Consider the following 21,205-nt stretch of genomic DNA (forward strand, 5'->3'; position numbering starts at 1 on the left):
ATCATGTCCTTCACACAGAGCTCAAGGTCATCACCACTGTGTTCCAGGTCAGACCCTCTGCTCTGGTCTGGACCTTTCAAGGTCTGCTACAGGAAGACCAGGATCTGCTGTTCTGAGAGGGGAGCAGGCCCTTGCTCCTGGAGTTCTAGACTCTCAGGAAGCCGAGGCTGGGACTTGGCCTCTGTGCCAGGCAGCAGGCAGCCTGGAAACAAATCCTTCCCCACTAACGGGGCGAGAAGCTCTCAATAGACACAGTCGTTAGAGTGGAGTTCATTCTGCCACCTTCCGTGAAAATCATGTAAAACATTGTCCAACTCACACCAAGCTTGCTGTACGCAGCTGCTAAGTAAACACATTCCTTCGGCTCACAAAATCAGTCCAAAGCGACTCCCGAGACATCCTCTGCTCAAATCACCTCCTCCTCAGACCCAGGAGACTCTGCACTCCTGCAGCCTGTGACCTGCGTGTGTGGCCACACCCAGAAAACTTCTGGTGCAGGACGGTCCATTTTGAAGTCTCCAAAAGCCAAGCACCAGCCAGGGCCTGGCCTACACTCTGCTGTGTTGTACGCCTTACTGTGCACTCCTAACACGAAAGGGTTCTGGAACACTCCTAGCTCTGGTCCTGTGAAAATGCCTCTGGATGATCTTTGAAAGGAGGGGAGGGGGATATCTTTAGGACACTCAAGCTCAGGTCATTTGCACAAGACAGCCTCCCTGGACACACCCTACTGGTCAGCAGCTACCGAAACTTCCAGAGGCAGCCCGTGGGCACCCTCTGCTGACGTTTCTGGATAATGACTGCACAGACACCATGGAGAGTTAGACTCTTTACTAAGATGTTATTTCGGGCAGGTACCCGGGTTCTGCCCCAGGAATGTGGATCTCCTCTCCCTGTAGATCACAGCGAGCGAGTGAGCGGGTTTCTTCAGAAAAGCCCCCGGGGGGCTGACGCCTCTGAGCCCCAGGGTCAGAAGCAGAACTGGAAGGCCTCAGACACGTGCTGCTTCCATGCGTCCAGGCTGGGCAGCAGGGATGAGAGGCCCATGACGTGCCAGGTCTCTCCGTCGGATACCTTGGAGGTTTGGTAAGAAAGCAGCTGAACACCGGCCTCTGCCAGGAGGCCTGGGGAGGGAGGGAGGGGGTGGGGCGGGGAGAAAAAGCACAGGTTAGCATGGCACATGGGGGACGGGGTGAGAGAGCAAGAGTCCAGAGCAGAGAGAAGTCTGGCTTCTGTGACCAAAGCCGCAGGGCGGAAGGAGGGGCGGGGCTGGTCTCCACGGTAAGGAGCTGAAATGGCAGGGTAGGTGACTTTCCTTGGCCTGGGGGCCTCTTCTCAGCCTGAGCATCAGGTGGCGGGCAGGGGGGGGGGGGGCGGATGACACTCATACCCAGACAGTGTCTAGGCCAATAGCAAGAGAGGACAGCAAGATAAGCAGAGAACCTCTCTCTGGGCAGCTGGCAAAGACGGTGAAATAAAGCCTCCCAGGGTCTGGGGACACACCCTCTGCCAAACCTGGACGAGACCCAGGACCCTCAGCAGCCCAGGTCCCAGGAGACCGGGGCTGCACCACAGGAGGGATGCTCTGACACACTTCGCTGTGGTACGCTAAGCTGGTCACAGGGCCCGTAGAAGGAACAGTCCATGAATATACAGACAGAGTGTGGGAACATGGTGGACTTGTGCCGTGGCCGGGGGTGTAACTGGTCCTCTGCCCATACTGCTCTGTGCCCTCAGATAAGCCACTTCCTTCCCCTGTCTGAGCTGTTTCTTCCTACGATTGTGGACATGGTTCTGCAAGACGTGCCCTGCGGCACAGAGAAAGGCCCCAAGGAAACGTCTCCCCAAGGCCCAGTCCCAGGGAAGACCCCCATCTCTGCCTTGGCAGCCTGGTCAGCCTCCCTCCGAAAGTCTCCTTACCGATCATAGTGGGCAGCATTACAGGGTTGGAGGGCTGAGCCCGGAACATGAGCAGGGGCTGACCCCGGCGTAGTGGCACCTCTGGCCTGAAGACGGCCCCATTGAGCACCTGCAACATCGGTGTGGTGCCCTGCACCAAGCCCACGGCTTGGTAGGGGGCACCTGCCAGGGCCACGGTCAGGAGGCACTCTCCACTGCCCTGCTCCCCCGGGACCACAGGGCTGTGGGAGGTGGTGACCTGCAGAGGGGACACAGAGGCATAGTTGAACTCTCTACCCTCTCCCACAGCCTAATCACATGTACGGGGTCTCTAGCCTGGCCACCAGGCCAGTCGTCCCGGGCTGGGGACAAATGATGCGAGCCTTATGTCTCCAGACTTTAGCTTCTGAGGATGGTCAATATGCCCCATAAAGGGAGGACCAGGGGTCTGCCTGGCTGGCCAGGAAGGGTGGGGGAGTGGGAAGCAGAGGTCCAAGCACTGGGCAGCTGACCAGCCTGACCCTTTCAGCTCCAGCTTCTCAGCCAACGGTCTGAGCAGGACGCAGGGAAAGAGGGAAGTGGGGTAGTGCTGGGAGAACTCTGTACTTACGGCCTCGGCCAGCTTCAACTGGCTAAGACATACTCTTGGATCCAAAAGGGGAATGAGGGAGGGAGCCACTGGAGGGAAGCCGGGGGGTGGCGGAGGAACATGTTCCCAGGGTTTATAAGCCTCTCTCAGCTCCATTCAGATGTGGCCTCGCTCAGCTTTCTTTTTCCCCCTTCAGTTGTGAAATGGAGGTGCCTTACACCCCCATTCAGAGCATTTCTGCATCTATCCACACAGTAGTTTCGTGAGTATGAGCTCACTCCATTACACTCAAACACATGGTCTTTCCCTTCACAGATGAAGGAATGAAGGCCGGCTCTCTCGGATAGACAGACCTTGCGGATGGCAAGAAGCACACCCAGTGAGTGAAACCATGAACAGGCCTCTAAAATGTGGGGTGGAGCTAGTAGGCACAGCGGCACATGCCGGCAATCCTAACATCTGCGAGGTGGAAGCTGCAGGATCAGGAGATCAAGGGCAACCCGGGTTAGATGAGAGTGCCTCAGACACACAAATAAAAAGAGGGGTGGCCGAGCAGAGCCCAGAGTAAAGAGGGTGCGCACATTGAGGCCGGCCTCTTTCACCAGGAGCTTAGCGTTCACCAAGTTCACGTCTGCCTGCTTTGACGCTTCCCTCAGAAGGCCGACGATGACCGCGGGGCTCAGGCAGGTCCCAGCATTCTTCAGAGACGTCCCTGGGGACACAGAGAGTTACCCTAAGGATCGTTGTTCACGAGGGACCACAGCAGGGGCCAGGGAACCACTGGCATTTAGCTCTCGGCGACAAGGTTCTTGTCGCCCTGGGAACCCCAACTCCAGGCTGCAGATATAATTCCTTCAGAGTGCTGATAAGCCAGCTGGGTATATATACGGGCCCAAGCCCAGAAACCTAGGATGTTTCAACCAATTTGAGAAATTCCCCTCCCAAACTGAGACCAGCCCAACTAGCCTCCTTGGCCTGTCTGTCTTCCCAGAGGATACTTGGCAAACTGTGAGCTCCCACAAGCGGCTGGAACTCAAGACCCTTGCAAGCTCAGACGCAGAGAGGAGCCACTGAAGGAACCACATGGCCAATTCCCGGCCATGCTTTCTCAGGGGTTGGGTACCCAGGGCAGTGGGCACAGCATCCTCTGCCTCCACCTGTCCTGTGCTGCCCAACCTTACAATCTTTCCCCAAGTGTCAGGTGCCAAGTAGGCAATGGGGGGAGGGGAGGGAGGAGCCCTGTACAGGAAGAAGGGAGCGCCCAACTCCATCTGCAGAGCGGTGGGTCCACCACCAAGGCAGGCGAGCTGCACACAGCCACAGGTAAAACCAGACCCACACAGTTTTGCTGGCTAGTTTAGATTCTCCATGGATTCCAGTCTCTTTTACATGAAACTCTCTGGTTTTTCATGTAGGGAAAACATGTCTACCCTAAAAACACTGCAAAAACACGACCTGAGAAAATTAAGTACATTTCCCTAGGGAGCCTTTTTTTTTTTTTAAATTTATTTATTTATTATGTATACAGTGTCCTGTCTGCACATATCCCTGCAAGCCAGAAGAGGGCACCAGATCTCATTACAGATGGTTGCGAGCCACCATGTGGTTGCTGGGAATTGAACTCAGGACCTTTGGAAGATCAAGCAGTGCTCTTAACCTCTGAGCCATCTCTCCAGCCCCCCCCCCCCCCCCGGGAGCTTATATCCCACTTACACACATCTTTTGTCCACCTCCACAGTGGGTGGGCTGTCCCCAGAGCAGGGCCCAAGTCCCCTGAGTCTGCTACTAGATCTGCAGGGAGCACTGGACACACCCAGCAGAGAGGAGTCCACATTCCCTTCTCCCCGTCTCTCAGCGGTTGTCCCCAGCTCACGCTGCGGGCTCAGCCAGACGGGGACTCACCTTGTGTTACCACCTGGACGGTCCCTTTAGGGGAGCCGGCCCAGGCATGCATCAGTGTGCCCAGTGCTTCCGCCAGGCCAATCCAAGGCTTGGTGTGTGGAGAGAAGGCACTGGTAAGGGCCTGGGCATTTACCTGCAGAAAGAGGGGAGCAGGGTGAGGCGGGGATGAAGTCAATGAGGGTACACCTGCTCGGATGAGCAACCGAATCAATGCCATGTGGCCAAGAGTCAACTTGGCCCTGGGGGGGGCGGGGGACGGGCAACTCAGGTGATGGGTGACAATGTCCACCAACCACCGACCAGGAACCGGTAGTGACTTATCCCTACAGGTGAGAGGAGCCACAGAGCCCGAGGAGGCACAGAAAGTGTCGACTGCACTATATGGCCGGAACAGGGGCCGGAAGCCTGGCTTCCATCTGTCACTGAGCAGTATTGGTACTGGTACCCTCCGTGGGAGACTGGCTTCCTGTGTGATGGGAAGGGATGTGGACAGCTCAGTAAAACATGGGAGCCACAGATGGGGCGGAAGCAGAACTGTGGTTCTCAGGGAGGGTGGTATGATTTGCCCTTTTTTGTGTGTTGTTCTGAGACAGGGCTTCACTCTACGGTCCAGCCTGGCAGAACTCCTGAGTACCAGGATTACAGGAGCGAGCCAGCGTACCTGGCTCACTGTCTTCTCTATTTTGATTATTTTAAGTGACCATTCACATTTGTCACCGAATACCTATGCTCGGTTCCATGACTTTTTATATAAAACCAGACTCAGGCAGGTCTAATGATCCTGTATTATGTTTCAAACCTCCAACTATGCCAAGTATGCTGAGGCATGCTGGGAAATTGAGCACCCAGAGCCAATTGGAAAGGCCCAAGTACAGGGTCTCGGGGCTTGGACCTCCCTTCCCCTCCCAGGGACCTAATAACAGAGCTTCCTTGTTCTGAGGTAAAATCCTTGCTCCTTTTTGTGGTTCCGGATGCCCTGGCTCCCAGTCAGGCACCAACAATTTCTTTGAGGCTACTTAGAAAGAATCCATCTAAGAAGGATTTAATTAGGAATCTGGATTTTAAATTTGGGCACGGTGCTCATGCCTGTAAATCCTAGTACCAGGGAGGCCGAGGTAAGCGGCTTTCCCTGAGTTCCAGGCCAGCTGTAGCTACAGAAGAAAACCCTGTCTCTAAATACAAGCCAAATCCGGCAACCCCACTGGCAAACAAACAGAAACTTGGATGAAAAAAAAAAAAATCAAATAAGCAGCTATGAGATCAGAAAAAAATGTAATACTTCTGGTTCTTGTTTTCATAGTTATCACTAGGAGAGATTTTGGTGTTACACTGAGAAGTTGCAGCAGGACACAGGGAGGAAAAGCAGAGGGTGAGGAGGCCATAGACGCAGACGCAGACATGCTCAGCTAAGAAACCCCAAAGCACCTCACTTTTGTCCACTGTGTGGAGCCCGCACAGACCAGCCCAGGGATAGGCCTGCTACTGTGGGTTTGTGAAATAAAAGGGTGTGCAGTGATCCATCTTGAAAAATAAATAGCAAGATGCCAGAGTAGTGTCAGGTGCCTCTGGAAATCAGCCTGGCCCCAGTGCTCATCTGCACTATGGACAGAGAACTAGAGAAGACGCAGGAAGAGCCAGGGAGGGATTTCCTCTTGGGATACAAGCGCATCTCCTTCCAAAGACTATCGGCAGCTGGGGTAGATAGTTTGCTAACATTTGTGTGAGACTAAGAGATTTCCTATCTTACATAAGAAAGACATCAATGCTGTCTTTGTACTCCGTGGAGCTTGTGTGAAGAAGTCTCTGTTAGAAAAAGTCACAGGATCTCACCACACCTCACGATAGGTGACCACCTCAAAGGGTTCCCACAGAGAGGGCAGAAGCCTGGCCCTGAAAACGCTGAGAGGGTGGAGCTCTACCAGGTTGCCCAAGTTTGGGGGGCAATATTCATGAGCAGGGCATCAATCGAGGTGGGAGAGATGGTCTGTTGTGTTCAGTCTTCCATTCTCTGGTTGGACAAGTCAGCCAGGACCCCAGTCAAAGTCACCTGCTCTCAGAAACTCACTGGGTAGCCTGATGGGTAGGAAAATGTGCTGTGGCCTCGAGGAGCCAACATGGGGTGCAGAAGAAAGAGAGGACAGGCAGTTCAGAGTCACCTGGTCACCACAGGCTCTGAAGGCTCTCACACCACAACTGGCCCTCAAGGACCCCGCCCCCCCATCATCACAGACCAGATGGCATCCTCACTATCTCAAGACACAGAACTGAGCTGTCTAACTAGAGAAAGGAGGGCTAAGTGAAACGGTCTTTTCCACCATAGTTCTGCCCAACCAGTGACTATCTCCAGGCTGTGAGTCAGCCAGGAAGGCATAAGGCCCCCGTCTCACACACCCAGTCTTACCCACTGATTTTTGCAGGGTATTAATTATATGCCTGGGGCATTCACATAAGCTGCAGAGAAACTTAAGTCAGCCTTCCTGGCCCTCAGAGAACTTAGAATTCAGCATCAACAAGATAACAAACCCACTAGCGTTTATAAGACTGTGGTTAGTGAGTGTGGCAGGGCACACCTTTAATCCCGGCACGCGGGAGGTAGAGGGATCTCTGAGTTCAAGGCCAGTCAGGGCTACATAGTAAAAAAACAAAAACAAAAACAAAAAAACCTCAAACAAACAAAACCCCTAAAACAACGTCATTAGCAAAAACCGTGGTAGAGCTGTAAGGTCCAGAAAGCCTTGGTGAAGGAGGGAGAAGAGCTGTGCTTTCCTAGTTCAGTGTCCCCTAACACACACACACACACACACACACACACACACACACACACACACACACCCTCGCCTCAGTGGGGGTGGGGGTGGGGTGGGGGTGGGTGGCAGTGGTGGGGATCTGCTGTTCGGCAGACTAAGCAAACATTTTAGGAAGTATGAAGACTGGGTTGTTATGGCAGCGTGAGCTCCGACCAAGGAAATGCTGCAGAGTGTTGAGCATACCCCCCATCACACACACACACTGGGCCCTGCTCCCTCACCCTAGCAACACACCCTCATTCCCAAGGCATGTGGACAACAAAGGAGCCTTTTACTGCTGGCTGAGCCTGGGAAGGCTCACAATCTCTGCTGCGAGGCTACAATATAACGGCTCAGAACCCGACGCCCGGCTCCAAGGCCTTGGCTATCAAGACTGAAGTAGGGCTGCTCCTGCCCATCCACCCAGAGAGCCAACACAACAAGCTCAGCCTCGGACCTGGTTCCCAGGGCTGAGTCTGTCCACCCCAAGCCGCTGTGGCCGTCTGTGCTCTCTTCCCGGACTCCAGGCCCCAGTCCCATGGAGGGATACTTACGACCCCTGATAGAGACTTCCCCTTCACCATGTCCACAAACTGGACTGCGATTTCCTCCCCACAGCGGCTCTGGGCCTCCTTGGTGCTGGCCCCCAGGTGGGGACAGCTGATGACATTCTCGTGGTCCACTAAGGCCCGGTCCCGTGGTGGCTCCTGCCCAGAGAGAGACAGCTTTAAGTTGGCCATGGACTGGCTATATACTCTCTGCTGTTGTTCACACTGAATTTTGAGAATTGCAACCCTCTGAATCCCGGCCTCCTAACAGCAGAAGAAGTGCATTATTAGGAAGATGGTCATATACAGGGGAGCTTGTGGTACACCGTGCATCCGGGCTGGAAATAGACGCGCACTATGGGATTCAGAGAGGGCCAGTGACCTGCCACGGCCTCACAGCTAGAACCTGCATTTATGCCAAAGTCCATGCTCTTTCCCCCGGGGTCACACCGAGGAGCCCCAAGGCGGTGATAGCATCTGTGAGGAGGAGGGGCCCACGGGATTGGTGGAGGTGCACACTCTGCACTCTGTGCCGAGGCTGAGCCTTTGCACACGCTGGAGAGCAGTCCATCCTGGGGACTACCATCATCCCTGGGTTTCTGGCCCTCCCTAGGACGGGAAGAGGCAGAGAGGAATGCAATTGGGTACCGAGCAGGCCATCTCCTTGGCCATAGGGCTGACTTAAGTATCAGGAACGACACACTAACTTCCCGTTTCCATGTCTAGAACCCCTGGCCTCATCAGTTTGCTTGTGTCTTCCCCCAAGTTACCAGGACAGCAACAGCCTGACCAGGAATGGGTCGTATTTAAGACCCGGGCTTTGCAGAAGACAGAGAGCACAGCTTCCTCCCGGCCACAGTGAGCTACTGTCCTGCAAGATGCTACACATTTTCTTGCCTGCGGCCTCGCGGCTCCTCACCTTTCCCCTCCGACCTGACACGGAGGCCGCAAGCACTTACTTCTGTAAACACATCCAGGGCGGCGCCGGCACACTGACCAGACTGCAGGGCACGGAGCAGGGCGCCTTCATCCACAATGCCCCCTCGAGCACAGTTCACCACTCGCACACCCTTCTTGCACTGGGCAAAGGTGCTGTCGTTCAGCAAGCCTGGAGGGAAGAGGAGATGTTGCCAACTGGGACGGCTCCTGATCCCCTCTCCTGACACTGGTTCCCTCAATCCACCTCTCCCCGGAGGCCTCCTTCTGCTGGATCGGTACCTTGACCTCACCTCTGTCTTCCTAGATGCTCTGAGATCATACACCCTGTACCGGATGTGCGTTAGACTCAGGAAGTTCCGGAGATGAAGGTGTTTTGCGTGGGTCCAAGAATCAAAATGCCCCTGCTGTTTGACCCATGAAGCCTCCACATGGGAGCCTGGTGGCCTATGTGTCCAGTTCATTCACACACCCATGGCTTTTCGGCTAGCTCAACCCTCCTCCCTCTGAGGCGGGGACTTGTGACAAAGTGTCGCTGTGCTTAGCAGGTCCTGGGCAGGCCCTTTTCTACACTTGCTCAATGGTGTCTGCAGAAAACCCCATACTGAGAGCCTACCTGTGGTGGAGGGCAGGAGCGGAGTGTGGACAGTGATGAAATCACAGAGAGGCCAGATCTCCTCCAGGGGCAGCTGCTGAACCCCGAAAGAGGCAGCGACTTCTGGAGAAATGATGGGGTCATAGCCGACAGTCTGGTCAGGAGCGAGAGAAAGGAAGAGGCATCTTTACCCTCAGCGTCGTTATTGTCGGTAACGGCAGCATTTGCCAGGAGCTGGCACCACTTGAAGCCTAACTGAATCAATCCTCTAGTGTAATTCTCCGGACCACGCAGTGCGCTCAGGGCCACTCTCCTGCCTGCTGTACATCAATGGAAGGAGGCTTGCAGAACTAGGGGGGAGCACAGCCAGAGAAGAGAAAGCTGCCTGTCTGTCACCAAGATCCAACCTTGAGCAGATGCAGGAGCAGCCCATGTGTGTCTGGGCAAAGTGGAACTGGGCAACCCTGAGACGGGAGCACTGGTGGGCTCAGGGCTGACGGCCAGGCCCACCATCCCCCGCTACGCTAACAGGTGCCTGGGGTTGAGGGCGGCGGGCTGGGAAAGGAGTGAGCAAGCATTGTCCACAGAGGCCAGAGAGCACAGGCTCAGCTTCTTCCAAGTCCCAGCAAGGGCCATGCCCAAGCAGCCAGGCAGATCTAGGAAGCAGGTACGGTGTGTGTGTGTGTGTATGTATGCGTGGTGTTTACACTAACCAAGATCTAAGCATTCTCTGCCTGATCCACCCAGGAGGCCTTCCCAGGCCTCTCTCCTGAGCTCAGCTCTTATCACAACTCCGCTGCCAGCCATATGTCAGGCTCCTCTAGGTGCGTGAGGACCCCAGTATAATAAGAGCCGTTGGAGAGATGACTTCAGCCACCCACTGCTCTAACACGGCGAAGGTAAAAATATTTTGAGAGAACCCCCCTGAACCCTTCAGGCATATGCTTACGGCAGACCCAGGCCTGAGTGAAAACAGGGAAGAAATGAGGCCTCATCCTTGAGTGGTTGCTGCCTCTGCGGAGAGGAATCCTTCTTGTGCTTTTCAAGTCCTCTGCTCCGTGGTATGGGAACCACTTGAAATTAGGGGACTAGAGAACCTGCCTTAACGATAATACAAAGACTTCTTTTTCACACTTCAGAGCTTCTGGGGAAGAAAAAGAAAAATCCCTAACGGTTCTGAGTAAGTTAACACTTCGGGGTCACAATTTGCACCATTATCCCTGTTCATAAGCAAAGCCAAGGAGCTCCCGTCCCCCGCCCCAGCCAGCAGTGAAGGCTACAGGAAAGACACTGCTTTTGTGGCCCTGTAAGGACCCAGGCACAGAGCACCAAGGGCTTATAGATTTCGAGGGCCTATTCAAACATTTGTATTACCCTCTGATGGAGCCCACTCATTTCTGGACAGAGAAGGAAATGCTCAGGGGGAAGAGATGAATCCCTGGCCTCATCCTCACAATTCGCCTTTGTCTGCCGGCGCCAGAGATGACTAGAACAATGGCCCTGTTCATCTCTAATCCAGATGTGTTTTTCTTCTCATGGGCAGTGAAGAGTGGAAAAGAACACCAGAGATCACAAAGCCATGCATGACTGAGCGAGCTCACAGCTCATACCCTGTGGTCTGTTCTACTCTTGGGGACCAAGGCCAGAGCTCAGGGCTGACCACCAGGCCCACCGTCCCTGTTATGACAGCAGGTGCCTGGGTCTGAGGGTGGTGGGCTGGGAAAGGAGAGAGCAAGTGTTGTCCACAGAGGCCACAGAGCATGGGCTCAGCTGCTTCCTCATGGAGAGATAGCATCTCACTGATCTGCAGGCGCCTGCCAGGAATGAACCTAGCTGGGAGAAGCCCTGCTTTGTCTTTTCTCACTAGTGATAACTAGGGCATAAAAGAGCCAAGCTGGGCTAGAGGTCTCACACTAGGAGACAATGCTGGCCAACGTGGACAGAGTAACATCAGGCCCATACGCCATATGCCTGCCTGGCTCCTACACGTCCTGAGAAGGCTCAGATAGCCTGCTGGGCAGAAGCCGGGGAGCATGCCGGTTGGTTTTTGTCAACTTGACACACACCTAGATCTGCCTGGCTCTGCCTCCCGAGTGCTGGGATTAAAGGCGTGCGCCACCACCACCGCCCGGAGAAAAGAGGGGATCTTAATTGAGAAAATGCCTCCCTAAGACTGCTCTTAGGCAAGACTGGGGGATATTGTCTTGATGGATGGCTGATGTGGGAGCACCTAGCTCACGGTGGGCAGTGCCACCCCGGGGCAGACGGTCCTGGGTGGTATAAGAAAGTCACAGGCTGAGCAAGCCAGATGGTAGCCCTCCTCTGTTGGCTCCACATCAGTTCCTGCCTCAGGCACCTGCTTCCAGGTTCCTGTCCCGACTTCCCTGGATAATGGACTACAAGCTGGTAAATGAAATACACTCGTTCCTCCACAAGTTGCTTTTGGTCACGGCGTTTTATCAGAGAAGTAGGACAGTAAGTATGCCATGAGGTTTCCTCAATGGTCCCTGCATTGGTCACCTTGCTGGTGTTACAGAAGGCAGAGCTGGGAGGCTCAACGTCCAGCTCCAGGGCTCTGCTGGTTCAACAGAGGATGGAGAACCGAGGCCTTGAAGTTAAAGGGGCTCCAAGGCAGAGCTGGCCGGAACAGATCCTCCTCTCCCTCACAGCGTGTTCTCACTGAGCATCCCAAATCTTTCTGCCACTGCGACGGATTTTACACACAAACTGTACAAAAACTATTATTACCTCAAAGCTGCTTAGGCGAAGGCCCGAAGTCCACCCCCCCCCCCCCACCCCCCAGCTCTCCTCAACCACCTCCTCTCTCCTGTCTTGGTCCCATGAGGCTGCAGGAGGTATGAAGGTCACTGCTGTAGGGCAGTTAAGGGTTCGAGTTGCTAAGGATGCTTGCCACCAAGACAGAACACCAGAGTTTGACCCCTAGCACCCACATGGTGGAGGGACAGAACCAACTCCTCCCATAGGTTGTCTTCTAACTTCCACACACCATGCATGACACACGCACACTCACGGGCACACACAATAAAAAAAAATATATAAAAATAAAAATCTGGAATAAAGTAGCAATAATTTTTTTCCCCCTGTGGTAAGAGCTGCCTGCCCTAGAAAACATCTGCCGTTTGTGTGGCTGAGCAGTGGCCGCTTAGGGACTTAATGTGGGCCACGAGTGGAAACAGTGGGGACCCTGGAAGCCAGGACACCTGAGTGAACTCTCACTTCCTGGTCTTACTGTCTTAAGCCTGTAGCTGGCCTTGCTGGGCCTCCGTTTCTGTGAGCATGGCAGCTGATGCAGTCCACCTTAGGAAACAGAAGCTGGCCAGGAAATACCAATGGCCGCCGCCGCCGGGGCCTCGGGTGCTGAGGTCAGATTTATCACAACACTGGTCACAAAGATACTGCTAAGAGATGCGGGTGGTGTCCCTCGGGGACACTGGTAAGGAAGGACAGGGCTCAGCTCTGAGCTGTCCTGGGCCTGGTTACACATCCTAAGAGACGCCAGCATAAACAAGTTGAGTCAATAACTACGGCTTTTATTTAGCAACACATCGAAGAAACGCTCAGGGTAAGGCCTGATGAGTCAGGTCACCAGCAGGCTGCAGGCTGACCTGGTGTGTCACCCACCTTTGGCCTGGAATCCCTTCTTCTAACTAACTACCTCTCCTTGCTTTCTGGCATCCACAAATGATGCATGGTCTGGGCTATCGGTGAGAATGGTGGATAAGGCAGAGCTCTGGGCCATCATGAACGACTTCCTGCCAGCCTGACAGGGTCCCTCCTAGACTAATTGCTCTAACATTGTGGGCGCATCACTGGGGGAACAGCCAATAATCCATACCACAGCATTCCACACCCAGGTTTAAAAACATAGTAGGTCCAGTTATGTTTTACCTTAACACCACAGGCAATGTTGTGTTTCTACACAGGCCTGCAACCTTCTCTGGGCATAGTACACATGCCACGAACACACAGAGAATGTAGTCTGGGGTGACATATGCCAAACTAGTGCTACCAAGAGGAGGCTCATGCAGGAGAGTGTTATCTGTATGAACACATTCGTCTATCACATAATTAAAACAGTACTTTAATCTGGGCATCCTGGCACATGGGACCTCAGCACTTCAGAGCCAAGGGGAAAAGGTTGTAAGTTCAAGGCTACTCTGTGTAATTCATCAAGACTCTGTCTCAAGACAAAACAATGAAAGGGTCTGATGACGTAGTTCAGGGATACAGCACCTTGCCAGCTCGTGTGAGGTTCTAGGTTCAAAGCCTGGTACCCCAAAACAAATCAAACAAAACTCCCACGTTTAAAAATAGTCCAGGTAAAGAGATTATTTATACATCTCCATGCTCTATCAGTTAAATCATTATTGTCAAAGGGGACAAGACAAGTCTGAAAATGAGCTTAGTAAGGACTGATCTCAGGGCCAGTGAGACGGCTGAGCAGGCACAGGCACTTGCTGCCAGGGCGGATGACCTGAGTTGGATCCCTGGAACCCACAAGGTAGAGGGAGCCAGGTCTCACAGTCTGTCTACCTCCACCTGTGCACCAGGGTGCACGTGTGCATTCTTGTGAGCATGTGTACACACACACACACACACACACACACACACACACACACACACACACACACGCAGTAATATAATTTCTTAATGTGATCATTGTTTCCTATTCTCGATACTTAGAACTATGTTATCTTGTTCTCAGTGGCTTCGAGGACACAGACAGGAGCCTGGGTGGTGCAGAATCTCTCTGTCCCAAGATGACTAAAGCCCAGGAACACTTCAGGGTGGTGAACTGATCAGCAGAGTGCCGATCTTGTCGGCTTGTCGGGGGAGGACATCACAAGCCATTTTTTTAGGGGTTTACAAAGAATGGTTCAAAACCAAGACAGGCAGGAATGATCCTTCAGAGACATCTAGACAGCAGAAGCTCCAAGGAAAGGCAACACACCCTCAAAGCCTGGGTTGTAGCTAAACATGGCTAGGTATAGCTGCGCATGCCCATAATTCCAGGACTCAGGAGGTTACGGCAGGAGGATTGTAAGTTTGAGGCTAGCCTGAACTACATCGTTAGACTCTATCCTAAACACACTCAAGCATGCTGTGTGGGATACAATCAAAGCTGCAGACCAACGCTGAAATGAACAGGCTCTAGACATCTCTATGAAACAAACACACGTCTGAGACGTACCTATTACTTCTTGGCACTGACGCTCAAGGCCCCACATGGCTGACCCCTGTAGGAGGGGAGCAGCTGGACAGTACCAGGTGGCTGGAAGGGCTTCCCTCTCACCAGTTAGTCGGGAGACAAAATGGGGCTCTTTGATTCCGCTACTGCCAAGGCCTCCCGGGGACAATGTTCTACAGCTAGGAAAGTCTGGGTGTTGATGCCACAGGGGCAATGGGACTCAAGGGGTGGTGGCGAGCCTTACTGTGTCCCCAAGCCAATGCACGTCAATGAAATGCTCAGCTGATTGGCCCCACGTGCTGAGTCCTGCTTAGACATGGGCCTCAGCTTTTAGTTCAGAATTCTTCCTGGGGATAAATCTTGACCTTGGGCTGGAGAGATGGCTCAGAGGTTAAGAGCACAGCTTGCTCTTCCAAAGGTCCTGAGTTCAATTCCCAGCACCCACATGGTGGCTCACAACCATCTGTAATGAGATCTGGCGCCCTCTTCTGGCCTGCAGGGATATGTGCAGACAGAACACCCTACACATAATAAATCTTTAAAAAAAAATCTTGACCTTGGTTCTCTCAGAAGAGGAAGGAGGAAAAAGTATTCTTAGAGACTCATGGCACCCTCTGCCCCCTCCACCTGCAAGGAGCCATGGGGAGACTGATTTTCATCATCAATGGATCCTGCTGAGCCAGGCCCATTTCTCTCAGGGACCTAATACACACACACACACACACACACACCTGAGCGTTAGAAAGATGTGTGATGTAAATAGATGTGTGAGGAGTGGAGGAGAAGACATTCAGTGTGGCAGAGTGGGATGCCGCCCTGGGGGCTGGGTCACCATCCCTTCAGTGAGTGCTCAGGCACACTCTTATAATTCTGGATGCCAGTCTCAAGCCGTAACTTCCATTCCAGTGCTAAGATAGGGCGGTGACCACTGGAAGAGCAGGGAGGAGACAGGGGAGCTCTCTAATAGCTCTTTGTAAGGTTCCCCAGACCTGGAATGACTGACTATTGTCAAAACAATTTTCTTCATGTTTAACTAAAGCCTGCTGTGTGATCCATAATCCCTGTAATTCCCTCAACAACCACATTAAATACGGAATGCCCCTTGGCGCCCATTCAGCGGCTGTGAGCTGTCTGGCCTATCTGAGCAGACATGTACTGATCACAGCCTTCACCCAGCCAGGAACCTCCTGGCTCCCAGAGCTGGAAAAGACAGGGTCAGAGTGACTTCTGAGAGAGGTCTGAAGCTGTCTAGCAATCTCTCATATCAGGACACACAAACAAGCACGCATGTTAAAGAAAGGATCTTGCTATGTAACCCGGGCTGGCTTTGAACTCATGAGCCACCCGCCAGAGACTCCCAAATGTTGAGATTATAGACATGTGACACCACGTCCACCTATCACCACCTTTAATCTTTGCTGGGATAGTGAGGGAAATAAGGACAGAAAGATAAATGCCTTGGCATTGGGCTATAAATTGGTTTGTTTTCTAAACTATCAGAGAGAGGAGACACAGCAAAACCAGGAGGCTCTGTAGCATGACGGGAAAGGATGTGTGTCACAGAAGAACATTTGCTGGCCCACCGAGGCTCCGGCTATGGATACCCAGGAGCAGAGGGACCTGTATCCAGTACTCTCAGCTTTTGAGTTCAAATGTCCCAATAGAGAGGTCAGCGGCCCCTTTCTCCCTGACTTTACTGCTTATTTAATAGGAGACTCTAGAGATCCACGCATGACAAAGCCTCGGCTTCCCCCAAGCCTAGCGATGTCTTATTGGGAGCCGCTGGTAGTGAAAGTCCATGACAGTACACAGCAGTGACAACTAGTGTTCAGAAGGTCAACCTATCAGAACTAAGGGTTCTGTTAGAGGAAGCCATCACGCAAGGTGTTATGGGAATACTGCCTTTTGAATGAACTGGCTGTCTCTTGTTGTAAACTTCTTGTGCAGTAACAGCTATGAGTCTCCCCATTTACCATGCATCTCCATGTTACGTGTACATGTAATCTCATGATTGCATCTCAATCTTGGGCACAACTTTGCCTATACATGTGGGGTAATTGGACAACTGTCCCCAGCTGTGTTCATTTTTCATTAACATATATTTGGCTAGGGTCATTCTCCAGACAAAAGTATTTCAGCAAAGATACCTTTTTCCAAGGACAAAGCTGCACATAGATAAACATTAGCTCATCTCACTCACAGATAGAGAAAAGAACCACTAACAATTAAATCCTCAACTCCTTACCTTCACTCCGGGTTATTTACACAGGACCCTAACTTAAGAGATTTACTGCTCCCATTCCTGGGATGAAGTTTTAGCCATTTGCTAGATACTGAGTTAAGGCAGTTACTTCCCACTGACCCAAGGAGATTGCCTCCAGGCCAGGCAGGCAACAGGTGCCAAGCTTCTTTGTTGTGCAAATTAAGTTTTTATTCCTCCTCAGCCAGGTGCTATTTCTAGATTTTCTCCTCAGCAATTACTCTGAGTGGAAGTGCTTTTACTAACCAAATACTACATGCTCTGACATAGGTCGCTTAGCCACCTAGCATATGTCCCCCTCCCTATCAGAAAGCAGCTGCAGCTGGGATGAGCGGGAAAAGTGGCGCCAAAGACAGTTTACTTTCTTGTGACTTACTGACCCCTAACATTCTACCTAGCCATTTCTAGACTATAGTTTGAGCACATAAATTCCCTAATGATCTTAGCCTTTAGTTGACCCTACCGGAGAACTCCCCTTTAGTCACTCCCCTTTTGGGTTGTAACTGGAAGCTGACAATTAATTGCTTTATGAGTGGGTCCTTATCACCTCTCTCTGAGACCCTGAAAACTTCAAGCCTCACATTGCTTTACCGAAGAATTACTGTGTGGGTATATAGACTGGTTCTCTGAGAGCACTGGGAGAAGAGGATTGATGGAGAAGAACAAAGATGAGGACGACTGAGATGGAAAGAACTAGGTAGAATGATGAGAGAACAGCAGGAGGGACTGAGAGCAGAAGGGACCGAGAGCAGGAGGGACTGAGAGGAGCTAAGTAAGAGAGCAGACAAGAAACTGTGTAGATGGAATCGCCATAGAAGAATAAAGCGAATGGACTAAAGAACTCAGTGTGCTTAGATTCATTGAATATCCCCCAGATTAGAATCCGCAGCTGGTTGGTAGACTCTTCTGTGGACCCTGGGAGCAAACAATATAGGCTGGACCTATTATTGTTTGCGCTAATGTCTTCCGATGCCGCTTCAGAAAGGCCCATGCCCAAAGAGTCTGGAAGCCTCTTACCTTCATTCCGAAGGACTGCATTCGGGTGGCCACCTCTCTTCCAATTCTGCCCAGGCCGAGAATTCCCAGTGTCTTTCCATTCAGCTCTGTCCCCATGAACTGCAACCAGACAAGGCAAAAGGTAAAGATGTCCAGGTCAGGACCAAGAGAGGGGCTTGGGCGCTGAGCCCACATGGGTGAGGCAAAGCAACAGCTCACCTTCTTCCGGTCCCATTTGCCATCTTTCATCGAGGCTGTCGCCTGGGGAATCTGCCTGCAAGGACACAGCAGGTTCAGTAGGTCACCCAACATCCCAGGAAGACGGTGTGAGGACAGATCAGCACAGCCACCACCAGTCTGTCAGTCATTCTCCTGGGAGCCACACGCGACATGGGCGTGGAGGCTCAGGGTCAGGGACACTGTGCGCAAGGGGAGCTGGGCCAGCAAGAGCATTGGCAGGGCCTGACTCGGGAACCAGAGGACATCATCTCTAGCCAGGAGGCTGGGGGAAGAGAATCTGATCTACTTCAGCCACTAAAGTACCAAGGAGAATGCATGGATTTGGCAAGTTTTCTCCCGTAAGCAGTGGCCAGACCGCTACAGGTTACAGGGACAAATGCTCCAACGACTCCGGGAACTGTTTCCTTCCACATCAGGACCACTCTTGATGACGTCTCTTGTTTTAAAAGAAAGGGCAGTTGATGATCCTTCCCTCTTAAACCTCAAGAGAGCAAATCTGAGGCAAGTGGGTACCATGGTCCCTTCCACTCTGCCCTAAATGATCCTGACACTTCCGACATGTCCACCACCTTTCTGCCTACGCCTTGAAACCCCCCCCCCCCCACACACACACACCGTAGACTATCTCCTTCTACTGGCTCCTATGCAGGTCTGAGTTGCCATGTCTTGGGTTGTTTTGCTTTCTGGATCAGAGAACGTGGCAGTGAGGGCGAAGTTAGAACTTAACGGTAGGATTTGACTGTAGGACATGTCACCCAGACCGCGTCTGGGACAAAAAAGAAGAGATGAGGAATGGTGTGTACAGCACACCTTCTCTATGCTGGACTCCATGAGGAGTGCTGGGGTCCACAGGACTCATCTCCTGAGTGAAGGAGCTCATTCCTGCCTACAGGAGGCATTCGGGCTGAACCACTCAGCCCGTCCCAGGAGAGCAGCCTAGAGAGCGGAACACCCACTAGCTTATGAGCCAGGCACTTCCTTCCCAATAGGGTGCTCATCTTGGATGAGGGGCGCCAGGAAGGGATGCTGGGAGAGGGCAGCCTTCTCTGCTTCACAGGACCCTGCCTACTCCATGAGATAAGCTGGCCCTGGTGTTGGAGGGAGACCATTCCTAGCTCTTCACCCCAGGGGTCGGGGTGGGAGAATCAGAAAGTGGTGTTGAGAGACACTTCCTTCACTCTCTCAGACAAATAGGTCACCCAATTTAACAGAGCAAGCTGAAACTAGGGTATGGGGCTTGCACAATCCTCCCAGGAGAGACACAGCTCAGACACACGGGGAGACCTGGGGACCCTAGCGGAGGAGACTTTTCCTGCTGTGCCTGCTGGCCTTGCTTCTCCCTCCCCCCCACTCCCCCCCCCCACCCCCCAACCCCCCACTGACCGGTGCAAAGTCTGCACTGCTATCAAGGAATCCTGGGAGAGGTCAGAGCAAAGCTTAACTCCCCCCGCAGGAGGGAGAAGATGGGAAAGAGAAAATCTTGTAGTCACAGCAGGCTTCAGGCCCCGGGCAAGAGTGCCCCTGCCTGCCTCTACAGGAGGGACTCAGAACAGCTTCAGGCCCCATTTTACTGGAAAGCCTGTATCACAGAGACGCGACAAAGGCCTATGGAGTGGGTCATGTCTGCCAAACAACTGCCTGGATCGTTAGGACGAGTTCATACTGTGTGTTCCACCTACCTGGTCACTAGACTGGGGTCACGGCCCCCAGGAGGCCCACACCACCCAGAATCCTGCCAGAAGAGCTCCCTTAGATAGGAATCCACAGGTAGGCACATGGGTGATGTTTATTCCATACATTACAGTATAGGCCTAGAGGACAGGTAAACACAGGGGGGCCATGGCTCAGCTGCCCAAACCAGAGTCTCTTGAATGAATTAACAAGAGTTAAACCCCAAAATCTCAATGCTTAACAAGTTAGCAGTAACCTGGACACACACGGCACTTGGGGTACCGAAAGCATTCTCAAGGTTTGGGATTAGAGAAGGCACAGCGTCCAGTGGGTGTGAGGAGCGGTCATGAGTGGGAGGAAGGGAGATGGTGTACACATTCTCTGTGAGCTTGGAGTTAGCATCCATTTTCCCATGCCTACTTCCAAACCCCCTGAGAGGCTACAAGGCATCTGCGTACTGAGACCACTGTACCTTTTTTCTAGGTCTGTCTGCTTGCCAAGCAGTAATCATTGACCTACCAGAAGGTGGCTGGATCTCCAGAGCAGTCAGGGACTTACCTGGCCAGGCACATGATCATCCCACAGGTGAGTTCCGCAGCGCTGAGGCTGTTTCCATTAGGGGTGCTGAAGACCCAAGAGAAGAGAGGTCAGTGGGCCCAGACAAACCCCAATATTCTACGCTTCCAGCCCCAAGCTCCCATTCTGGCTTCTTGGACAGATACTCTGTTGCCCTAAGAACCAGGCTACCTCAGCCTCCTGTCCCCAGGAAGAGGCCCTCCCTCCCTCGGACACGCACAAGGCAGGGAAGCATCTCCTGTGATGGGAAAATGGATGGGTGGTTTGGCTCAGTACTCTTTCATTTCAGGGTCCATCTATCTACATGCTCCTCTGCTCCTTCCTGGGGTGAGCCTCTGAACAAGTCTACGACTTCCAGGTCAGCCTGCTATCGGGGAAACCCATCATGTCACATCACCTGGCTTGTATTAGGCACAGGACCTCTACCTGTTTGGTTTCTCCTTCTTATTCAATCTATTTTGAACTGAGAAAAAGCCTACTCCTCGCAAACAACAGACAAGACAAAACAAAAAACCAAACAATGTTGACAACGCCCTAAACCTAACACACATTCACCCTCCTGCTTCCTCTACTGGGTGTGGTCACTGCTAGAAATGAAGGTTACAAAGAGTTAAGAGACTCCATTAAAAAACAAAAGGACGCTGGGCGGTGGTGGCGCACGCCTTTAATCCCAGCACTCGGGAGGCAGAGGCAGGGGGATCTCTGTGAGTTTGAGGCTAGCCTGGTCTCCAAAGCGAGTTCTAGGAAAGGCGCAAAGCTACACAGAGAAACCCTGTCTCAAAAAACAACAACAAGAAGAAAGGATTCTAAGAGCTTGTCTTTGTGCAAGACAACAGAGTTTCCAGCTCTCCCCCTTAGCAAGCGGCTAGCGCGGCGGAAGGATTGGGGTTGGCGGACTGTGCAGGAAGAGAGAGCAGGTAGAACGGGTTATCCTTTAACACTTCCACCACCAGGTCCTGACCTCTGTCAGTGCTTCGGTCAACAATCCCCCACCCTCC

General features: G+C 52.6%; 2 protein-coding genes across 2 annotated transcripts in view; one reads left to right on the forward strand and one right to left on the reverse strand.

Annotated features, from left to right (window-relative positions):
- Positions 1-21,205, forward strand: part of LOC114686258 (hydroxymethylglutaryl-CoA synthase, mitochondrial) — a 172,951-nt gene that overhangs the window by 27,407 nt on the left and 124,339 nt on the right. The window lies entirely within an intron of this gene.
- Positions 817-21,205, reverse strand: part of LOC114686257 (D-3-phosphoglycerate dehydrogenase) — a 30,392-nt gene continuing 10,003 nt past the window's right edge. Inside the window, exons 3-12 of the mRNA XM_028860925.1 lie at positions 20,190-20,255; positions 17,940-17,994; positions 17,742-17,840; positions 9,277-9,409; positions 8,684-8,832; positions 7,731-7,883; positions 4,391-4,523; positions 3,070-3,200; positions 1,921-2,158; positions 817-1,124 (exon numbers count right to left, since the gene is read on the reverse strand). Coding sequence (XP_028716758.1) covers positions 970-1,124; positions 1,921-2,158; positions 3,070-3,200; positions 4,391-4,523; positions 7,731-7,883; positions 8,684-8,832; positions 9,277-9,409; positions 17,742-17,840; positions 17,940-17,994; positions 20,190-20,255 — 1,312 coding nt within the window. The 3' untranslated portion in view covers positions 817-969. The remainder of the gene's footprint in view (positions 1,125-1,920; positions 2,159-3,069; positions 3,201-4,390; positions 4,524-7,730; positions 7,884-8,683; positions 8,833-9,276; positions 9,410-17,741; positions 17,841-17,939; positions 17,995-20,189; positions 20,256-21,205) is intronic.

Source organism: Peromyscus leucopus, chromosome 6 (genome assembly GCF_004664715.2).
Source record: "Peromyscus leucopus breed LL Stock chromosome 6, UCI_PerLeu_2.1, whole genome shotgun sequence".
Classification (NCBI taxonomy): domain Eukaryota; kingdom Metazoa; phylum Chordata; class Mammalia; order Rodentia; family Cricetidae; genus Peromyscus; species Peromyscus leucopus.